The 18,749-nt window shown below is 41.9% G+C and overlaps 1 protein-coding gene across 6 annotated transcripts; it reads right to left on the bottom strand.

Moving 5' to 3' along the window:
- Positions 1-205: 205 nt before the first annotated feature.
- Positions 206-9,989, bottom strand: ASB6 (ankyrin repeat and SOCS box containing 6). Of its 6 annotated transcripts, none has more exons than XM_020973522.1 (7): positions 9,924-9,989; positions 6,814-7,059; positions 5,297-5,478; positions 4,025-4,131; positions 3,665-3,773; positions 2,731-2,817; positions 206-2,334 (listed from the first exon to the last, which is right to left on the bottom strand). In XM_020973522.1, exons 2-7 carry the CDS (start codon positions 7,023-7,025, stop codon positions 1,667-1,669), a joined length of 1,365 nt encoding a protein of 454 aa, XP_020829181.1. In that variant the 5' UTR covers positions 7,026-7,059; positions 9,924-9,989; the 3' UTR covers positions 206-1,666. The 6 variants fall into 6 exon arrangements, with proteins under 6 accessions (XP_020829181.1, XP_020829185.1, XP_020829186.1 ...); XM_020973526.1 differs by having other exon boundaries at positions 6,814-6,996; XM_020973527.2 differs by lacking the exon at positions 9,924-9,989 and adding an exon at positions 9,678-9,816 and having other exon boundaries at positions 6,814-6,996.
- Between the last annotated feature and the right edge of the window lie 8,760 nt (positions 9,990-18,749).

Raw genomic sequence — 18,749 nt, 5'->3', positions numbered from 1 at the left:
AATGAAAATGTCATTTGCTATTACTTATGAGCAGAACACTGTCTTCTTCCTGATATCTGTTCTCAGAAGTCTCACCTTGATGGCTCACTACTTTTTTTCCACTGGCTACTACTGAGTATATGGGCAGAACTTTTGCCATTCTTAACAGTGTAAGATAGAAAACGTCACTCTAAAACTCTTAACAGAGAAAGAGACTTTGTCAGTGTTTAATTTTACAAAAGATCTCATTTAATTGCTTGAGCTTATTTCAAACATCAGTGCAGTATAGTATAGTGTTATACATCTTCAAATGGTCAGCATGTCTTTAAAAGTTTTGTGGGGAGGGGACAGTGACTATGGGTTTGGCAGTGAAGTTTCACAGTCTGGACTTAACTAAATGATGATTTCCTATACTCAGTTGAAGCTTTCTCACAAAGACAAGACTGACTTTGATAAAAGGCCACATACTTGAATATACACGTAATTGCTTTTAAACACAAGTAGTATCATACATAGCACTTTATTTTCCAGTACTGAAATAAGAAAGCTCCTGGTTTTGGCACTTTAACCATAACTTACACTGGGGTTAGGGAGACTGTCAACATGTTAGAAATGTTAGGTTCTTTGTACAGACTACCTACAGCCCACTGATAAGGTGAGGTAGCTCAAACCAGCTGTATTTACACGCGATACATTGTGACCTGACATTGCAGCCTGATAGCTCTGCAGTGCTGTTCGAAAGAGGTCTGAGCTCATCTTTCACCCATGGGGAGAGTAAGTGGATTTATATAAGTTTTCAGCAGCTATTTTCCCCTGCCACCCAAAAGGCACTTTGGCAGGAACTGCCAAGTAACAGCTAAAGAACCCATGGTGGAAAACAGCAGAGGGCAAAGGGCTACATGTCTGACCTCTCTGCCCCCTCCCATACCTCTCTCTCTGAAACAGAACACATTTCTGGGTCTTCAGCTTTTGAAAGAGACCGACAACCCTCATAAAATCCCTTCAATTAGAGGGAATAAATAACATCACCTGTGACTAAGTGGCTTCTCCGGGAAGAATATAAATTTCCTGCAGCTCCCAGAAGACCAAATGCCTGCTAAAACCTAAGAGAGTTTCACAGAGCAGTAGTCTTTGTACCAACATGGGCAGATTTCTTGTTCCCTCCAGTACTATCTACATGTGAGCTTCAGTGGACAGACTGCTGCACAGCAAGTAAACTCTCACTTAAAAGAGATGAAAATTAAAGGATAACCGAGCTTCTCCCAAACCTAGAATCCCGTGCCTGTTCCCTTCAGGCAAGGATTGGGATCCTTAGCCCATGGGGCAAAGCCACCTTTAATAATGCATCTTATATTAGGAATGAGTGAAGCTTCTATTATCAAGCACCCCAGTCGGAAACGCTAGGGAATACCCACGTATCTCTTTCCTAGCACCCATCAAGAACCAGGTCTTTCCCAAACCTCTTTTTGTTTAGATGGAGATAAATGAGGAAAGGGGCTACCCCATCTCTCCTCCCAGAACCCAGGGACCTACACTCATTTAGTGCACAAGTGGTCAAACTGTCACATTAAAGCTGCTCCAACCATTGTGCCTTTCAACCTGGGAAATCTCAGAGATCCAGGGGAGGGGGAGGAGGACAGGGCTGGGGGGAGACAAATGGAAGATGAAGGGACTTGCCTGGGTCATATCAGACATCATCATCATTAGAACCACTGTGCTCAATGAGGAGATACCACTTTAGCCTGTCAGGAAGAGGTAGGGCCTTGACCTTGACATCCACAGGCCAAGGTTGGAGCTGCTGGCGAATGTACACACGGCACAGATGTTTAAGGGGTGGGGGACAGTATTCTAGTTGCTTCAAGTAAGTGTAGAGGGCCTTAATCTTTTCTGCCAGGGAACCAGCAGGGTTGATCTCAAAGTTGCTAGGCAGCTGGATTCTCTGAGAACTAGCTACCATGAGCTCCAAGATAGTCTCTGCTTTCTGCAGGAGTTCAGAGTGGCTGTCATCTTCAGGGCAGCCTGGGTGGGAACAGAGTCTCTCAAAGACAATATGGAAGCCAGACCAGCAAGATGGGCCATGGAGGGAGCAATTGTAGGTGACTCCAGATTCCAGAAGGAAGCGCAAGAGTGGAAAGTGAAGTTTAAAGTTCTTGAAGCAGATATTGGTGAGAGATTCATGGGGTGGGCATTCACTAGGGTCTGCTCCATGGGTCAGTAGCAGCTGAGTAACACGAAAGCAGAACCGGTTGATCATACGGGCCTCCTCTTTGTCCCCTCCCACTGTTTCACCAAGCAGGAAGATGATGCATGTAAAGACTGTGTCACCATCTTTGGTGGTGGCCTTTACATTTGCTCCTGGAACATAAAAGGAAGATCATACTGCTAATAGGGCCAGTATATAAATTTCTATTATTTTTTGGGGGGGGAGGGGGGGGCTAGACGATGGGGTTAAGTGATTTGCCCAAGGTCACACAGCTAGTAAAAGTGTTATGTGTCTGATGCCAAATCTGAACTCAAGTGCTCCTGAGTCCAGGGCCAGGGCTTTATCCGCTGCACCACCTAGCTGCCCCACCAATATATAAATTAAGAGATTAATGTACCCAGGTATTATAGCAGGTGAACTAGAATGGTAAAATTGCGTACCCAACATCTGAAGAAACCAACAAGATGAGAAAAAAAAAGTGGGAAAGTATGAGTGGAAGTTACCACATATAAAATGGGCCGCCACAATGCCTAGCCTCAGCCACTCACCTCCTTCCAACAAGAGGCGGATGTTCTCAGTGTTATGGATTTGGACCCCATCGCTACTGGCTAGTGCATGAAGCAAAGCTGTCTTTCCTGTAGAAGGACAACACTGTCAGTAAACATAACTCAGCATTGTGAAGAAGACTGGCTAGCTAAGGCTGTATGTGTAGGGAAAGAGCTCTCTCTGAAAATACCCCATACGTCTAGAGCTGCTGCTCTCCGGACACACTCCAATAAGGCTTCTAGTGCTATTGCTTGGGTTAAGGGGATAACATAGAAAGTCAAATATGATTTTACAGAACAAGGATATATTTCAGGAAAGGTATTTTTTGAGTTTAAGTCAGGGATTTTTAACCTGTTTTGTGTCATAGACCCCTTCTCAGTGTTTTAATGAAATGTATAAAATACATTAGGTTACAAAGGAAATTTTTATATGTTATTTATACTATAAATAATATATAAAGTTATACTGAAATGCAGTTATCAAAATATTTAAAACAGTATTGCACGTCCCAATTTTTGAACCTCTAGCCTGTATTCTCTAAACCCTGGGCTAGTTTGGTAGCCCACAAAAGGTGGGCAAAGTCCTAGGCACACCCCTTTATGAATGTAGATATGGTAGCTGAAGACCAATGCTAGAGCTGGAAGGAACTTGGGAAACCAATAAGTACAACCACTTCATTTTTAGTAAGTTTTGCCAGCTATGGGGAGATACCGCTTTGTATGTTACAAGTGCCTTTGAGAATCACTTGACACTCTAGCAAGAAGAAAATGGATGCTAAGTACTTTATTTAGGGGTAAACCAGAACCTGGCAGCCATGGGCCTGTGCCTATCCACTTTCTGCCTAATTCTAGTTCCATTTGGGGGAGTGGGAGGAGCTTGAGGAGGGAAGGATTCGTAATCATAGAGTATCATCATCCTATCCAAGAGCTACCCTACCATGCTTGTCAGCTGCATTAACATCAGCCCCAAGGTCCAGGAGGCGTTGCAAGCAGGGCAGCCGCTCAGGTTCCTCACTGGCCAAGTCCAGGGGGCTGCTCTCATGGATCTGAGCAGGAAGAGCAGAAGGAGGCATTAACCAGAAGCCACCAGTGGTCACTGGGGTGGGCTGGGGCAGGGCAGGGCAGAGGTTGTGGGGCATGGAGTTAGGACTTAAAAGAATCTAGGTAGGGTTCCTGGTGATGGGACATTAAAAGAAGCATTCGAAGAAATGCCATTCTTAGCATGGGTTGGCTATAATATGTAGAGGTGGTTACAAGCTACCATGCTTTTTCACCCTTTATCCCTGGATCAGCATACCCGGTCTCTCCTGTTGATGTCGGCCCCATGATGCACCAGCAGCTCCACCATGTCAGGCTGGTTGCGGAGGACAGCAATGTGCAGAGCAGTGTAGTAAGTGACAGGATCTAGAGACAGAGAGGCTGAGATTTCACCGTCCAAAGCAACATACACACACTATCCCACAACATCTGGCTCCAGAGTCCAGCTTTGATCTCATAGTAATAGGTTCTACAGATGTATTGCCAGCCGCAGTAAAGGCATCAAGGGCAAAAGATGTAAGATGGGACAACCACCAAATAAAAATTGAGGCACCACTAGGTACCTCGCTTCCTGATCAGTAGAACCAATTTATCTAGTCCCATTATGTAATTAAGCAGGACCTTTCCTCCCCTAAAGGCATCCAGTCTTATACCAGGATTTCCCCTCCCACTTAGTGGTTCAAATTCAAGCCAGTGATTCTCAGCCAAATCCTCCCTTGTAAGGCTTTCACAAACCAAAAGTGCTGGACTAGCAGTACAGAACCTAGCCAGTCCTGAGGACAAGCACAGCATCTCCACTCAACCCCACTATCTAGAATTAAAGCAGTTACAAGTCACCCGTGGCACAACTCTGTTAAAATGCCTTGGCCAGCTACACATTACCCATGACTCCCCGCTGCCCAGGCCCTACCTACCCCATGGAATCCAAGAACCATATTTCCCTTTGCATGGAGCAGCCTTGGTTCTGTGGCCATTTACACGACAGGAAACTAACACTTTCGTGCCATGATTTATGCCCAAAGCAGCTTTTCTGCTCTCCTCTCCACACGGTATTAACAAATAAACTGCAAGACAGCTCAGAGAAAAGCGGCAAGAAATTATCTTCGCTTAGCCCTGGGCTCAGTGCCAACAGGCACATTTTCATTAACATTAATGGGAGAGGCGACATAACTGGGGACTTGGGGAAAGGCTGCTAAATCAATCACACAGGAGGAGCTGAAGCAAAGACAGGGCTTCAGCTAGAATAGAGGTGGCAAGAGAATCATTTAAAAGGCAGAGAGACGAGGAGGTGGCACTCAGCCAAGTCCTCTTCTCCCCCTCATTGGGCATTTGCCCACAAGTTGAAAGTGAATGTGGCTGCTCTCAGAGCTTAAACAATAAAAATTGAAGCGAAACCTGAGGAATCAAGAACCAGAAATATCCAAGGCCTGCCCTTTACCCCAAGGCATGATCCCACTCTTAAGCTGCCTGCTCAGCCCCTGCTAGGGCTGTCAGAGAAACTTTTGGAATGAAACACCACTAATCAACTGACCTTCAAAGTTGAGGTTGGCTCCATTCTGCAACAGGACGTCAGCTGCATGTGTCAGCCCAAGCTCTGCCATCTTCAGCAAGGAATAGCTAACACCTTCCTGGTAAAAAGGGGAATGCGCCTCCCTCTCCAACAGCTCATTGAGAACAAGGACCCGACTTCCATCATTAGCCAGGTAAGTTGGGCTGAGACACAGGAGGGAAACCAGATGGTTAGAAAGGAACACACTGGTAAGAGGCCTAAACATAAGACATCTGGTATGAATGGGTAATACCTTCCTAATAACCTGCTCTATGTTTAAACGAACAGTGCCTCAATATTCCGGTTTAGTCCCGTACTAAAACTGCCCATTTGAGCATTAACTCAGCTCTGAAAGAAAATTTTCTGACAATTTTTTACACAATGATATTTATCTGCTAAATGAGACCTCATGTCAGTGTTTAACATTGGAGACCTGCAAAGTCCTCGGTTCCTGGCAGTGGCTTCTCTAGTCGCTTTCTTAGATACTGCCTGAAGGGACGTCTTCATTGTGCAGCTGTACACTTGGGACTGGCTTGGTTGTTTGGTCATCAACGTCAAGGAGCTGGGACATCGTTAAAAAAATACTGCAAGTACCAAGAACTCAATCCATCTTTTTTTTTTTATCAATGCTCCCAAGAATTCCAGAATGAGGAAAAGTAAATCTAAGTCTACCAGGTATTACTGTCCTATTTTTATACATTGCTTCCTCAATAGACTCCCTTTACATGAAAGTTAAAACCCATGTCTAAATTACAGAATATCAAAGCTGGAAGGGATCTTTTGAGATCATCTAAACCCCATCTTGTAACAGTATATAGTTTTCCTTTTTTTCGTCACATATTAGATGACTTTTAGCTACAAATGGTTTTCTCAAGATTACATGGAGACTTTCCTACAGGGGTTCATGCACTCCCACTGACCAAAACTCTAAATGCCGAGACAATACTAGTGGTTAAAGGAACATAAACTTAACATTTTGTCTAAGACATTATAGGAATATAGTTAGGCCTCAATTTTTAAGTAAACCCAATACATGAAAACGTAGGTTGCCAGAGAAGGCATATTAGGGGAGTGACTCTTCTCCTTCCTAAAGGACTGAGCATAGTATTCTGGAAGGGTTTGCTCCTCTGATGCACTTCAAAAAGATTTGATGATCAGATCAGCTAACTTCAGAAACATACTTGAATGTGAAGTACTGATACAAAGGCACTATCCCCATTCATCTCTATTACAGATGGAGGATATCAAGATACAAGAAGGAAGAAACTGAGGCAAGAATGTGGGTTTCTCTAAAACCACAGAGGCAGTCAAAATGCAGGGCTATGTCCCCCTAAATACAGTATCCTGACTCCTGAATCACTGCTTCCTTAAGACTGGCACTGGCTCTCCCATCTTTGCTCCCAGAAACCATTGTCAGAAAGGGGCTATCTCCACTTGCCATAATCTCCAGGTAGCCTTCACTGCTTTAGACAAACCATAAAGGAAAAGAATTTAATTACCTCTCCAGACCGTCCTGTCTGTCAGGATCTTGTATCCCCAGAGATCCCAAAATTGTATCTACCAAAGGCTGGTACTCAAAAATGATCCTCCGGAAGCCATGTAGAAAGGGCATTGTGGTAGCTTGGTTGGAGTTCCCAGACAAGACTCTTGCATCAATTGCAAGAGTTAAGGGCTGATCTCCTCTGAAATCAAGAGATTGATCTGGGTTCATTCCCTCAGTGGAGCCCTTGAGCACTTCTATATTGCTTCAAAAAATAAGATGTGCATAAAAAAAAAGTAGAGAACCACAGACTATTAAGAGCTGAACAGTAATTTAGAGATCATTATAGTCCAACACTCTCATTTAACTGCTGAAGAAACTAAGGCCCAGCGAAGTCAAGTGACTTGCCTAAGATCATACAGCTCATGTTTGGCAGAGCAGAGTGACAGAGCCATGTCTCCTTAGTTCTAGCCTAGGAAGTAATATCCACTACATCTGAATGCCTCCTAAGCCCACCCAAATGAAAATACTCTATCCTTTGGCCTATAAGAAGCCTCTAAGTGTTATATAGCTATGTATCACCACCACCATTTTATAGATAGTGAGGTTCAGGGAGGGGGCTATCAGCACTACAGAGAAGTTGTCAAGGGCTGCTACAATGTTAGAACTACTGCTGCTACTCTGATCAAGTCAATGATCCAAGACAATTCCAAAGGACCCATGATGAAGAATGCCATCCACCTCCAGAGAGAACTGATTAACTCTGAATGCAGATGGAAGCATACTTTTTTAAAACTTTATTTTTATTGTTTTCTTTTGCAACATGGTTAATCATGGAAACATTTTGCATGATTTCACATGTATAAATGATATCAAATTGCTTGCCTTCTCAAGGCGGGGAGAGAGAATTTATAACTCAAAAATTTTTTAAATGATTTTTAAATTTTTTTATACATAATTGAGAAATATTTAACCAAATAAATAAAAATAACTTTTAAAAAAAGAACTACTGCTGTTAAGTTCCCTGAGAATTGGAGATGATGTTTAATTAATCTTTATCTCTCCCTCTGTAGCTAAGACAGTACAGAAATATAGCAAACACTTATTAAATATTTGCTGAATTAATGCATGAGTCAGATTTTCTGTGAGTTGAAAAGGACTTCAGACGTTATCTAATCTAACCCATTTCTGAATGGGAATTCCCTCTACAACATCCCAAGAAGTGGTCATCCAGCCTCCCTTTGATATTTGTCACTGATTTACTGAGACAGCCCACCACATTTTTGGACAGCTCTTGACTACTGGCAGGTTTTCCTTATGTTATACAGAAAGTGGCCTCACTGTAACTTCTATCCCACTGGCTCCTAGGTCTGCCCTCTAGAGGTCCCATATGGAGCAGGACTAATCCCTCTTCCACATAAATACATGATCTTTTCTCCATGGTATCTCAGGTCACACTTGGTGATTCTCTTGTGATACTTCCTGCATTATAGTTCTCCTGTATAATTTCTGCATGTGTGTGTGTGTGTGTGTGTGTGTGTGTGTGTATGGGATTTGGGGTTAAGTCACTTGCCTAGGGTCACACAGCTAGTGAGTGTCAAGTGTCTGAGACCAGATTTGAACTCACGTCCTCCTGACTCCAGGGCCAGCGCTCTATCCACTTTGCCACCTAGCTGCCCCTGTTAATGTATTTTTGAAACCACTACCAAACTGTGAGCTCCATGACAGCAAGGACTATGTCATCTTACTTGCCTCTCTTCCCACTGTGGGACACAATGCTCTACACATAGAAGCATAAATCTATGTCAAATTAACATAAAACATATACACTAGCTGTATGGAACTGAGATCTCCAAGCGCCAAGGAGGCTGAATTCAATTCAATTTAACAACTTTACTAAGCAGGTACCTGAAAGCAGAGAGGGGAAGTCATTTGCTCCAGTCATCAAGTAAATAAGTGGCAAAGCTTACCTTCAACATAAGTGAAGGACACACAGCAAGGACTTTGAGTCGGGGGTTGGAGGTATAGTTATCATCTGTAATAATGCATTCCATAGTGTTTTAAAGGTTGCAAAACACTTTTCTTGTAATCTTGTGAAAAGAAACTGAAGCTCTTGAAAATGATGTGAACTGTCCAAGACTACAGTACTGCTAGAAAACAGCAGCACCAAAACAATATTCAGGTTTTCAAATCCACTCTTTTCACTGCACTATATATACAAAGTCTTCAGAATAAGACAGGCTGGTGTATGAGACCTACAGTCAGTGTTATGTGAGAGGACAAGGTACTGACTTTGAGAAAATGAACTGCCCCTCCGACAATTATTTGTGACTTAAGCAAGTCATTTTACTTCTTTGGGCCTCAGTCTCCTCATCTACAAAACTGGGAGAATAATCAAGTCAAAGGAACCTTTTCTTGGAAAAAATTTTAAAGAACTTTAAATTCGTACAGATGAGTTATCTTAATTATTACGAAGGGAGGGAGGCTTTTTGGAGAAGGTGGCAAGGAACTTGGACTTTAAAAGATGGAGAGAGGGGCAGCTAGGTGACGTAATGGATAGAGCACCGGCCTTACAGTCAGGAGGACCTGAGTTCAAATTCGCTTTCAGACCAGACACTTGACACTAGCTGTGTGACCCGAGGTAAGTCACTTAACCCCAACTGCCTCGCCACTAAATAAATAAATAAAAAGATGGAGAGTAAGGGGTTTGGCTTTGCATTGAAGAGGGCTGGGCGCAATGATGGAAGATACAGATAAAAAGCTATTGGCCCGGATGTAAAGGGCTTCCTGAGGATTAAAACTCTCCATTCAGAGAAGGAGATGCCTGACTAAGCAATGAGCTCTCCATCAGCGATGGCGGTCAGTCGGAGGTGGGATGATCACCTGTCAGGGATGCAGGGCGGGGTTGGACTCCGGGGCCCTCACATCGCGTCTAAAGGAGACGCCGGCAGCCCTGTCAGCGCAGAACCCGGAGCGGTGTCTCCGGCCCAGCCCAATCTGCCCCGACCCCAGCCCTGCCCTCCGCCCTCCTCCTTCCCTCCCGAGACTCCAGCCCGGACAACCAGGCCGCCTCCCTGGCCCTGCGTGGATCGGCTGTCCCGCTAGCTCCAGCGGCTGGGCCCCGCTCACCCTCATCGATCCCGCGTCCGCAGCTGCAGAGAACCCGGCACCGGAAGTTACGAAAGCTGTCGCGAGGGAAAGAACGGAAGTGGCGGAAGGGTACTAGAGGAGCGGACTTCCGCCGCCGCACGCCCCCTGGAGGGCCAGAGGTGCAGTGCAGTGCGGGGCGGGGCGGGTAGAACCTTCCCGGGACTTGGGGAAAGGACTGGGCTGAGAGCTGGAGATAGCTGGCTTCTGTGCCTATCTGAGTTTTCCCCTTTTGAAAATGAGGGGCCTAGACTGAAGTGTCTCTGAAGTGTCTCTCAACCGTGACATTTTAGCTCCTGACCTTCTGTTCCTTCAATATAAAAGTTTTATTTTTGTTTTTGTTGTTGTTGGACTCTTTGTTTTTTGCTTTGGTTTTTGGTGGAAACCTGTAATCTTGGATATATGGTCTGTTTTCGAAAGAGGTGTGACAAAATCTCCTAAATAAGAAAAGCCCTACAAAAAGCCCAAAGAGAAAAGGCTTTTGTGATTTAGTCAATGTGGTCGCTTTTACTTTGTTTCCTCTCTTCCTTAGCTTATAATGAAATTGTTACAGGGGCCAAAATAAAAAATCCAATGTATTGGGAAAAGTTCCACTCGTTCGATTTTTATTAAAGCCCATTATAACAGGCTAGGCAGTAGCCATGCTGGACATTGTGGATATAAAAGATGAAAAAATGATATGGTACCTACACATAAGAATATAAGTTCACAGATTGGGAGTTAGAAAAGATTTAGAGGCCACCTAGTCAAATCCTCTCATTTTACAAATGAGGAAACTGAGGCCCAGAGAGATTAAGTAATTTGCCAGAGGTCACACAGTGGCAGAGGCAGCAACACTTCAACACAAGTCTTTGACTTTCCATTGTGCCATGTTGCTTCAGGGATATGAGAAATGTATGCAAATAAATTTAACCCTGGTCAAGTCATTTAAGCTCTCCTGGCTCAGTTTCCTCACGTGTAATATAAGGGGATTGGACCTGCCAGCCTCAAAGGCCCTTCTAGCTGTAAATCTACTATCCTGTAAAGTAGAATGCAAGGTAGAACATAACTGGGACAAAGGAAAAATCCAATCGAAGTTCTCTAGCAAAATTTGAGGAGGGAGCAATCATTTTCAAGCTAGAAGGAAGGCTTCATGGAAGAGGTGATACCTAAGGTGAATCAAGAATAAAGAGAAATTTTCTTTTTTTCTTTTTCAACAATTTAATTGTGTTTAATTAACCAGCATTTATGTTCTGTCCCTCTCACAGCACTCCACTAGAAAAAAAAAACCCTTCTGCATAATCAGTTAAACAACGTTTCCCCTCTCCCCTAATCTCTTTTTGTTTTTCCTGATTACTTTGTCACTGTAGGCCCCTGAGAGCAGGAACAGACTTTCTCTTTTCTTATTTGTGCCTCCGGTGCTTAGCACAGGCAGTTAGTAGGCACTTAATGAATGTTTATTGAATTGAATTGAATCAAGCAAAAATAAGTTCCTACATTGGCTATGTCCCAAAATGTATGTCCAGGGGCATCTAGGTGGCTCAGTGGATAGAGCACCAGCCCTGGAGTCCGGAGAACCTGAGTTCAAATTCGGCCTCAAACACTTGACTCTTACTAGCTGTGTGACCCTGGGCAAGTCACTTAACCCTGATTGCCTTGGAGGGAAAATGTATGTCTACTTCTGTATAGTGAGTCCATCATCACTCTGGCAATAGGTAGATAACATTCTTCATCATCAGTTCTCTGAAACATTGGTTGATCATTGCATTTCTCAGCTGTCTTTACAATGTTATTGTTGTATAAGTTGTTTTCCTGGTTCTGTTCACTTTACTCTGCATCATTTAGAACACGTCTTCCCAGGTTTCCCTGAAACTATCCTTTTCATCATTTCTAATGGCCCAATAGTATTCTATTATATTCATATATCATAATTTATCCAGTCACTTACCAATTGATGGACAACCTCTTAGTTTCCAGTTCGTTTGTCACTACAAAAAGAGCTGCTACAAGGAAAGAAGAATTTCAAGACTAAAATGAGAAGGGATAGGAGGGATGCCTGTACTGATACAGGGAGTGGGTGAAGGAGGAACCGTGAAATGAGTTTAAAAAGTATATTAGGGCTAGATTGTAGAAGGCCTTAAATATCAGGCTAAGGAGTTTTATATTTTTATCCCAAAGGCAACAGGGAGCCACTGAAGGTTTTTGAGAGGGAAGTGACATAAGTTGTGCCTTAGGAATATTATTCAGGTAGGCTTGTAAAGGACAAATTGGAAATCAGAGAGACTGAAGGAAAGATATGTTTTTAAAAATTATTGCTATACTACAAGCCAGAGGTGATTAGGGCCCAAACCACAGTGGTGGCCATGTGAGTGGGGAAAAAAGGGGGACAGTTGCAAGAGTGACTGTGAAGGCATTGTCTACAGCTTGAGGGATAGATATGAAGGAAGAGGAAGAGGTAAGAGTCAGAAGTCATTCCAAGATTTTGAGCCCATGTAATTAGGCAGCATTGTTAACAGAATCTGGAGGAGAAATTGGCAGGAGGGGTGGGCTTAGAGAGGAACATGATGGTGAGTTTGAGTTCGGCTATGTAGAATTCTCAGTACCAAAAAGCAATCTAGGTGAGGATGTGTAGACAGCAGTTGGAAATGCAAGATTAAAACTAAGGAAAGAGGTCCCAGCTAGCCAGTTCCCTGGCCCTTCAGGCTCTAGGATTCTCTATGATCAGGACACTTACTTGGTCCAAGGATGTGGAGACCAGAATGGGAGCATTCCTCGGCTGTGAATGGTTAGGGTGACTGGAATAGGGTTGTGGGCAGGATAAGGGCCTGAGGAGGCCCTGAGCAGTCTTCCTCCACTGTTCCTCTTTCTTACACAGCCTGAACAAGACTTTCAGGGATATGGATCCACTTCTGGATAATTAGGAAAGCTGTCATCCAACAGGAGAGGATGTATTATCAACAACCACAAGGAGGCAGCATGGCTTCAAAATTGTAGGCCTGGGGCTCAGCTATTCAGAAAACATTGATTAAGCCACTGCTGAGTATGAGGCCCTGTGATTGGCACTGGGTGTCCGTGGTCCCGAGCAAAGATGAAAAAAGTCATACTCCCTGCCTTCCTGAAGCTTAGGGTCAAACAAGATGGAATCAGACCTCTGTACAAATGATTAGAATACAAAAGATCTATTAAAAATTCAAGGAGGGTGGGGTAACTTTTAATTGAAATAATCAGAGAAGATACTTGGAGAAAGTAGCACCTTCTGTTAGGTCTGGGAAAGCTATCAATAAGAAGAGATTACATGGAGGTCTTCCAAGCCTGGGGCTGCAGCTGAATGCATGAAAAGGGTAGGAGGCCAGATAAGACTAGAATAGCCAGTAGTCCATCTATGGCTGGAAGAGTACTAAAGGAGTATGGTATGAAATACAGTTGGGAAGAAACAGGTGTAGTTTAAGCCCTATTCTGATGCCTTGTTGTGGTAGCATGACTGGGGGTTCTTGAAAGTCTTGCTAAATGAGCATACGCCTTAGCAGGTTCTACCGTGCTGGAATAACGCTAACAATTTTCATTTATATAGTGACTTAAGGTTTGTAAAAGACTTTATGCATGTTAGGGTAGGGAATGACTTTGTTAACCTACTAAATCCTCACACATACTTAAAGTAACTAACAAGATGCTATCCCCTGATACCTTTGTCAGTAAATGAGTCAGTGAGTAGATGTGAAGAGGCCTAGATAGCTCCATTAGGGGTGACAGGAAGTCTGTTCTAATTATTTGAGGGAGACTCAAATGCACCCTATAGGGTTTTTTTGCTTTGTTTTTTTGTTTTGTTTTGTTTTTGGCTAGGCAATAGGGTCACACAGCTAGTAAGTATCAAGTATCTGAGGCTAGATTTGAACTCAGGTTCTCTTGACTCCAGGGCTGATGCTCTATTCAGTGCACCACCTAGCTGCCCCACTCTCTAGGTTTTATATAAAATTAGCAAGGTCATTCAAAAACATTCCTGCTCCTAACTGCTTAGTGGTGGAAGCTATCCCAGATAAGCCACTGAGAAAAAAATCGGCTTCCATCTCTGTCTTCTCCCTTTGCCCCTTTCTCACTTTAGAGGGGGAGGATTTGGAAGCCTCTCCCTGGGACAGCAGATGTCAGCAGTTTCTGCACCAGGAACCTAGGATAAACTAGACACACTGAAGGATGGCAGCTTCAGAGCCCCAAGAGGAAGCCCGAATTAAAAGTTTCACCATCCCTGTGGGGAGCTTCAGGAAGGGGAAAAAGACTTCAGTCACTAGAATCTGTGAATTACCTTTGGCCATACATAATCCCTAAATTTAAGCCAACTTTTCTCTGAATGTTGTGTGTACTGATAGGAGGATGTGTCACAGACTGAATGTAGAGGGGCAGGGAAGAGTTGAGGCAGACCTGTTCTACAATTCTTCCTATACTACCTTAGTAGAACCTGCCCTTCTAAATGCTAATTAAGTCTAACTGATAAACTGCTATCAATTGATAATCATGGAGGGTGTATCAGAAAGCTACTCAGGAGTGTGCTGAAACCAGCTGGAATAGTGTCAGGAAGCCAATTTTTAAATTTTCAATGTAATCATAAATACCTTGGAAATCAACAAACTATAAATCGATGTTGTTGTTCAGTCTTTTTGGTCATGACCAACTATTCCTGACCCAATTTGGGGTCTTCTTGGCAAAGATACTGGAGTAGTTTGCCGTTTCCTTCTCTAGCTCATTTAACAGATGAAGAAACTGAGGCAAACAGGGTTAGGTGACTTGCCCAGGCTCACACAGCTAGTAAATGTCTAAGGCCAGATTTGAACTGAGGTTCTCCTGAATCCAGGGCCAACACTCTCTTCATTGCGCTACTCAATCCTGTCTTGACCCATACTGGTTATATGACTATGAACAAATCACCGAGGCTTTCTGTGCTGGCTCTCTATTCATCATGCCATAAACCATTGAAATGCCAAGGAAATTCCAATATTTCAGCAAATAGTAACTGAATGAATCAAGTCAGTAAGCACTGCAATAAAAATATACATAAGTCACCAAAGATGGAGAAATGCAGGCTGAAGAAACATTGAGATTCACACCCTCTCCCACATTACGTACATCTATAGCCATGAATGTATCATATGCGCTCAGCTGAGTTGACAGATGTCTGGGCTGATGGGCTCTGACACATCTAGAGGTAAAGCTAGAATACTGACCCCTACATGAATTCCCAGCCTCAGTTTCCTCATCTACAAAATGGCAGGGAGGGGGATGGACTAGTTGGCTCCCAAGGGGTCTTCCAAGTCTAGATCTATGCTCCCTTATCACCCAGCTTCAAAAAGACCTTCCACCCAGGACCAACACTTTGAGGCCCTTATGTGTTATCACTGTATTTTGCATAGAGCCTTTCCCTTATTGAATGTTTGTTAAATGAATGGATGATCCCATGAACCCTGTCTTGCAGACAGTGATATGAAAACTGCACCCAATTTTAGCAGCTATACAAAGTTGATAAATAAAATCATAAATGGGGAGGGGGGAAAAGGGTAAGGGGACCCTACAATCAGACCACAACACATACGCCCCCATCAAAAACACCACAACCTCTATGTAACTTACAACAGTGAGAGGATTGTCTGAAGCACAGAGAGATGATTTGACATGCTCAGGGTTGCATATCTTTGTCAGAACATGCGTCCCAATGCTTGGTTCTGACGGAGGCCAGAATGAATCATTCCCACAGCCCATGGGAATGAGCTTGAGGACAGGGCAAAGGTGGAGATGGAGGGAAAAAAAGAGGAAGCCCGGATCTTGTTATACCACAGAACATTTTATTTCAAGACAGTTTTTTTCCCTCTGCCTGTCCTCCTTTCTGATCCCTCACCCTGACTTATTTCATACAGGTGTGCCTCATGTGGAAGATACCAAAAAGCTGACCTAAAACAAATTTCAACTGTTTGAATCCTATTTTTCCCTTGACTTACACTGTACAGATCAGGGTATGTTTCCAGGAAATACATGTTGAACCCCAAGACAAGATTATAATGTCTTCTTGTGCAGGAACCAACTTTTCATATTTTTTTTTATATTCTCCCTGGGGCTGCCATTTACCCTCTCTTAAGCCTCAGTTTACCCATCTTTAAAAAGGCCAAGATAATAATAGCTCCTACCTCGAAGGGTTGTCATGAGGATCAAAAGTGATAAAACTACGACCTTAAAGAGCTAAATAATTGTTAGCTATATTGTTGTTGTTATTATTATCATACATTACGTGCTCAATGAATAGCTGCTGAATGGATGGATCTAAGATGTAGTAAACCTTTTAAAAGAAAACAGTTTTTCTTATTGGACATTAATAATACTCAAAAATAAGTCATTTGTGATAGAATACTACTGTGTTATAAGAAATGATGAGCTGGTTGATTTTAGAAAAACATGGAAAGACTTGCAGGAAATAATGATGAATAAAATGAACAGAACCAGGAACACACCGTATACAGACAGTAACAGCAATACTGTTTGAAGAACAACTGTAAATGACTAAGTTATTTTGAGTATTATAAATATTCAAATCAACTACAAAGGACCTACAAAGGAAAATGCTATCCATCCCCAGAGAAAGAACTGATAACTGGAAGTATGTATATGCATATTTGTGTCTAATGGTAGTCTTCTCGAGTGTGGGATGGGAAGGGAGAGAGAAAAACAAATAATTTTTTTGTCTTTTTGTGTTTAAGTTCAAAATGAATAAACAATTTTTAACAAATTATTTCCTATTTATCCTGTATTTTTTTAAAAAAGAAAGGCATTTGACACAAATTTTGTACTACAGTGGAAGCTAGGGCCTTACAAAATTTCTGCTGATCCCCTACAGTCCAGAAGAATGTAAACTTCTTAAAGGGAAGGACTATCTTCATTTTTGTCTCCAAATCTCCACGACCTAGCACAGTGTCTGACAAACAGTGGTTAGTCAGTAAGTCAACATTTTTCAAGCATTTACAGTATGCCAGGCTCTATGCTAACCTCGGAAATGCAAAGAAAGGCAAAAGACAGTCCCTGCTCTCAAGGAGTTCACAATCTAATGGAGAGAAAACATGCAAACAGCTATGTACAAATAAGACATATGACAGGTAAATTAGAGATAATCAACAGGAAGAAGGCACTAGAATTAAGGGGGATTGGGAAAGACTTATTTTTTTAAGTTATTTTTGACATCTTTTGTTTTTATATTTCAATAGTTTCCCCCAGTGTCCCTCTCTCTCCCCTTCCCAGAGAGCTGCCTCATTTAACAAGTAGTATTTCTTAAGGAAATAAAAAGAAGAGGAAAAAACCCAGCATGGAATTAATCAATACATTGAAAAACTCTGAATATATGTGCAGTGTGCAGTATTTGTGGACCTTCCACCCCTCCAGAGGGGTAGGATGGTATTACTCTCTCGTATTTCTTCTTTTGAGTCATGCTGGTTCTTTATAATTTTGTAAAATTCATTTTTGATTTACATACGGCTGTTCTTTCCATTTACATTGTTTTTGTCATCATGTATATTGCTTCTTGGCTCTGATTACTTCATTCTTTTCATGCTTCTTTGTATTCATCACATTTGTCATTTCTTAGAACCCGTGATAGTCTATTACATTCATGTACTACAATTTCTTTAGCCATTTCCCGATCAATAAGCATCTACTTTGTTTCCAATTCTGTGCTATCACAAAAAGAGCTGCTATAAATGTGTTGATACAATATGGGTACTTTCTTATCAATGGCCTTTTTAGGGTATAAACCCAGTAACTGAATCTCTGACCACTTTATTTACATTATTCCAAACTGCTTTCTAAAAAAGTTGTACTAATTCATAACTCCACCAATAATGTACCATTGACTATTTTCATCTTTTGTCATCTTTGCCAATTTCAAGGGTGTAAAGTGAAACTTTACTTCACATTCCTCTCATTATTAGTGATTTGGAAAATTCTTTCATGTGGTTGTTAACACTTTGGAATTCTTCCTTTGAGAACTATTTATGCATATCTTTTGATCACTTAGCTATTGGGGAATGACTTTTAGTGATAGACTGATAGATTGGTAGATTTAGATATATTTACAGGTAGATATACATACATATCTATATATACATGTATCTATATCTATAATAGATAACTAGATCTATACTATTTTTGTTTATATATCTTACCTGCCAAATCCTTATTAGAGAAATTTGAGACAAAGATTTGTTCCCGTTCAGCTGCTTCCTTTCTTATCCTAAGTGCTTTAATTTTATCTGTAATCGAAATTATCTGCTCTCTCTTTTACATTGCTTTTATCCTGTGTTTGGTTAAGAATACATCTCCTGCCTATGACTGTGAGAGATATATGATATACTTGTCTTCTAACTTACCATAGTTTGATCTTTAAAATAAAAGTTACATATCCATTTAGAATAAATATATTGTGGAATGTGGTGTATAAGATGTTGATCTAAGCTTAATTGCTGCTAGACTAATTTCCAGTTTTCCCAGAAGTATTTTTTTTAACCAGATAAGGAGTTCTTGCCTAAGTAACTTATTTTTTCTCATTATGAAGCACTGGGTTATTAAGTTCCATTATTTCTTATTCTCCTTTTTCCAGTCTCTTCCGTTGATCTTGCTCTCTATTTTTTAACCGATACCAGATGGTTTTGATGACTCCTGCTTTATGATATAGCTTGAAAATTGGAAGTACAATTTTCCTTCTTCTCTGCCTTTTTTTCATCATTTCCCTTGATATTCTCGATCTTTTGTTTTTCCAAATGAATTTTGTTATTACTTTCCCAAATTCTGTTAAGTATCCCTTTG

Source organism: Phascolarctos cinereus, unplaced genomic scaffold (genome assembly GCF_003287225.1).
Source record: "Phascolarctos cinereus isolate Bilbo 61053 unplaced genomic scaffold, phaCin_HiC Scaffold_2;HRSCAF=192, whole genome shotgun sequence".
In the NCBI taxonomy this organism is placed as follows: Eukaryota; Metazoa; Chordata; class Mammalia; order Diprotodontia; family Phascolarctidae; genus Phascolarctos; species Phascolarctos cinereus.
This window is presented reverse-complemented; position numbering and strand designations above follow the sequence as displayed.

Bases quoted from the DNA above. Each gene is read 5' to 3' on its own strand.
- ASB6 (XM_020973522.1), bottom strand. From the start codon at position 7,025: ATGAACCCAGATCAATCTCTTGATTTCAGAGGAGATCAGCCCTTAACT. The intron at 4,132-5,296 runs GTCAGTTGATTA...CTCTGTCTCTAG, and splicing joins AGCCAACCTCAACTTTGAAG to ATCCTGTCACTTACTACACT. The intron at 3,774-4,024 runs GTATGCTGATCC...CTTCCTGCTCAG, and splicing joins ACATCAACAGGAGAGACCGG to ATCCATGAGAGCAGCCCCCT.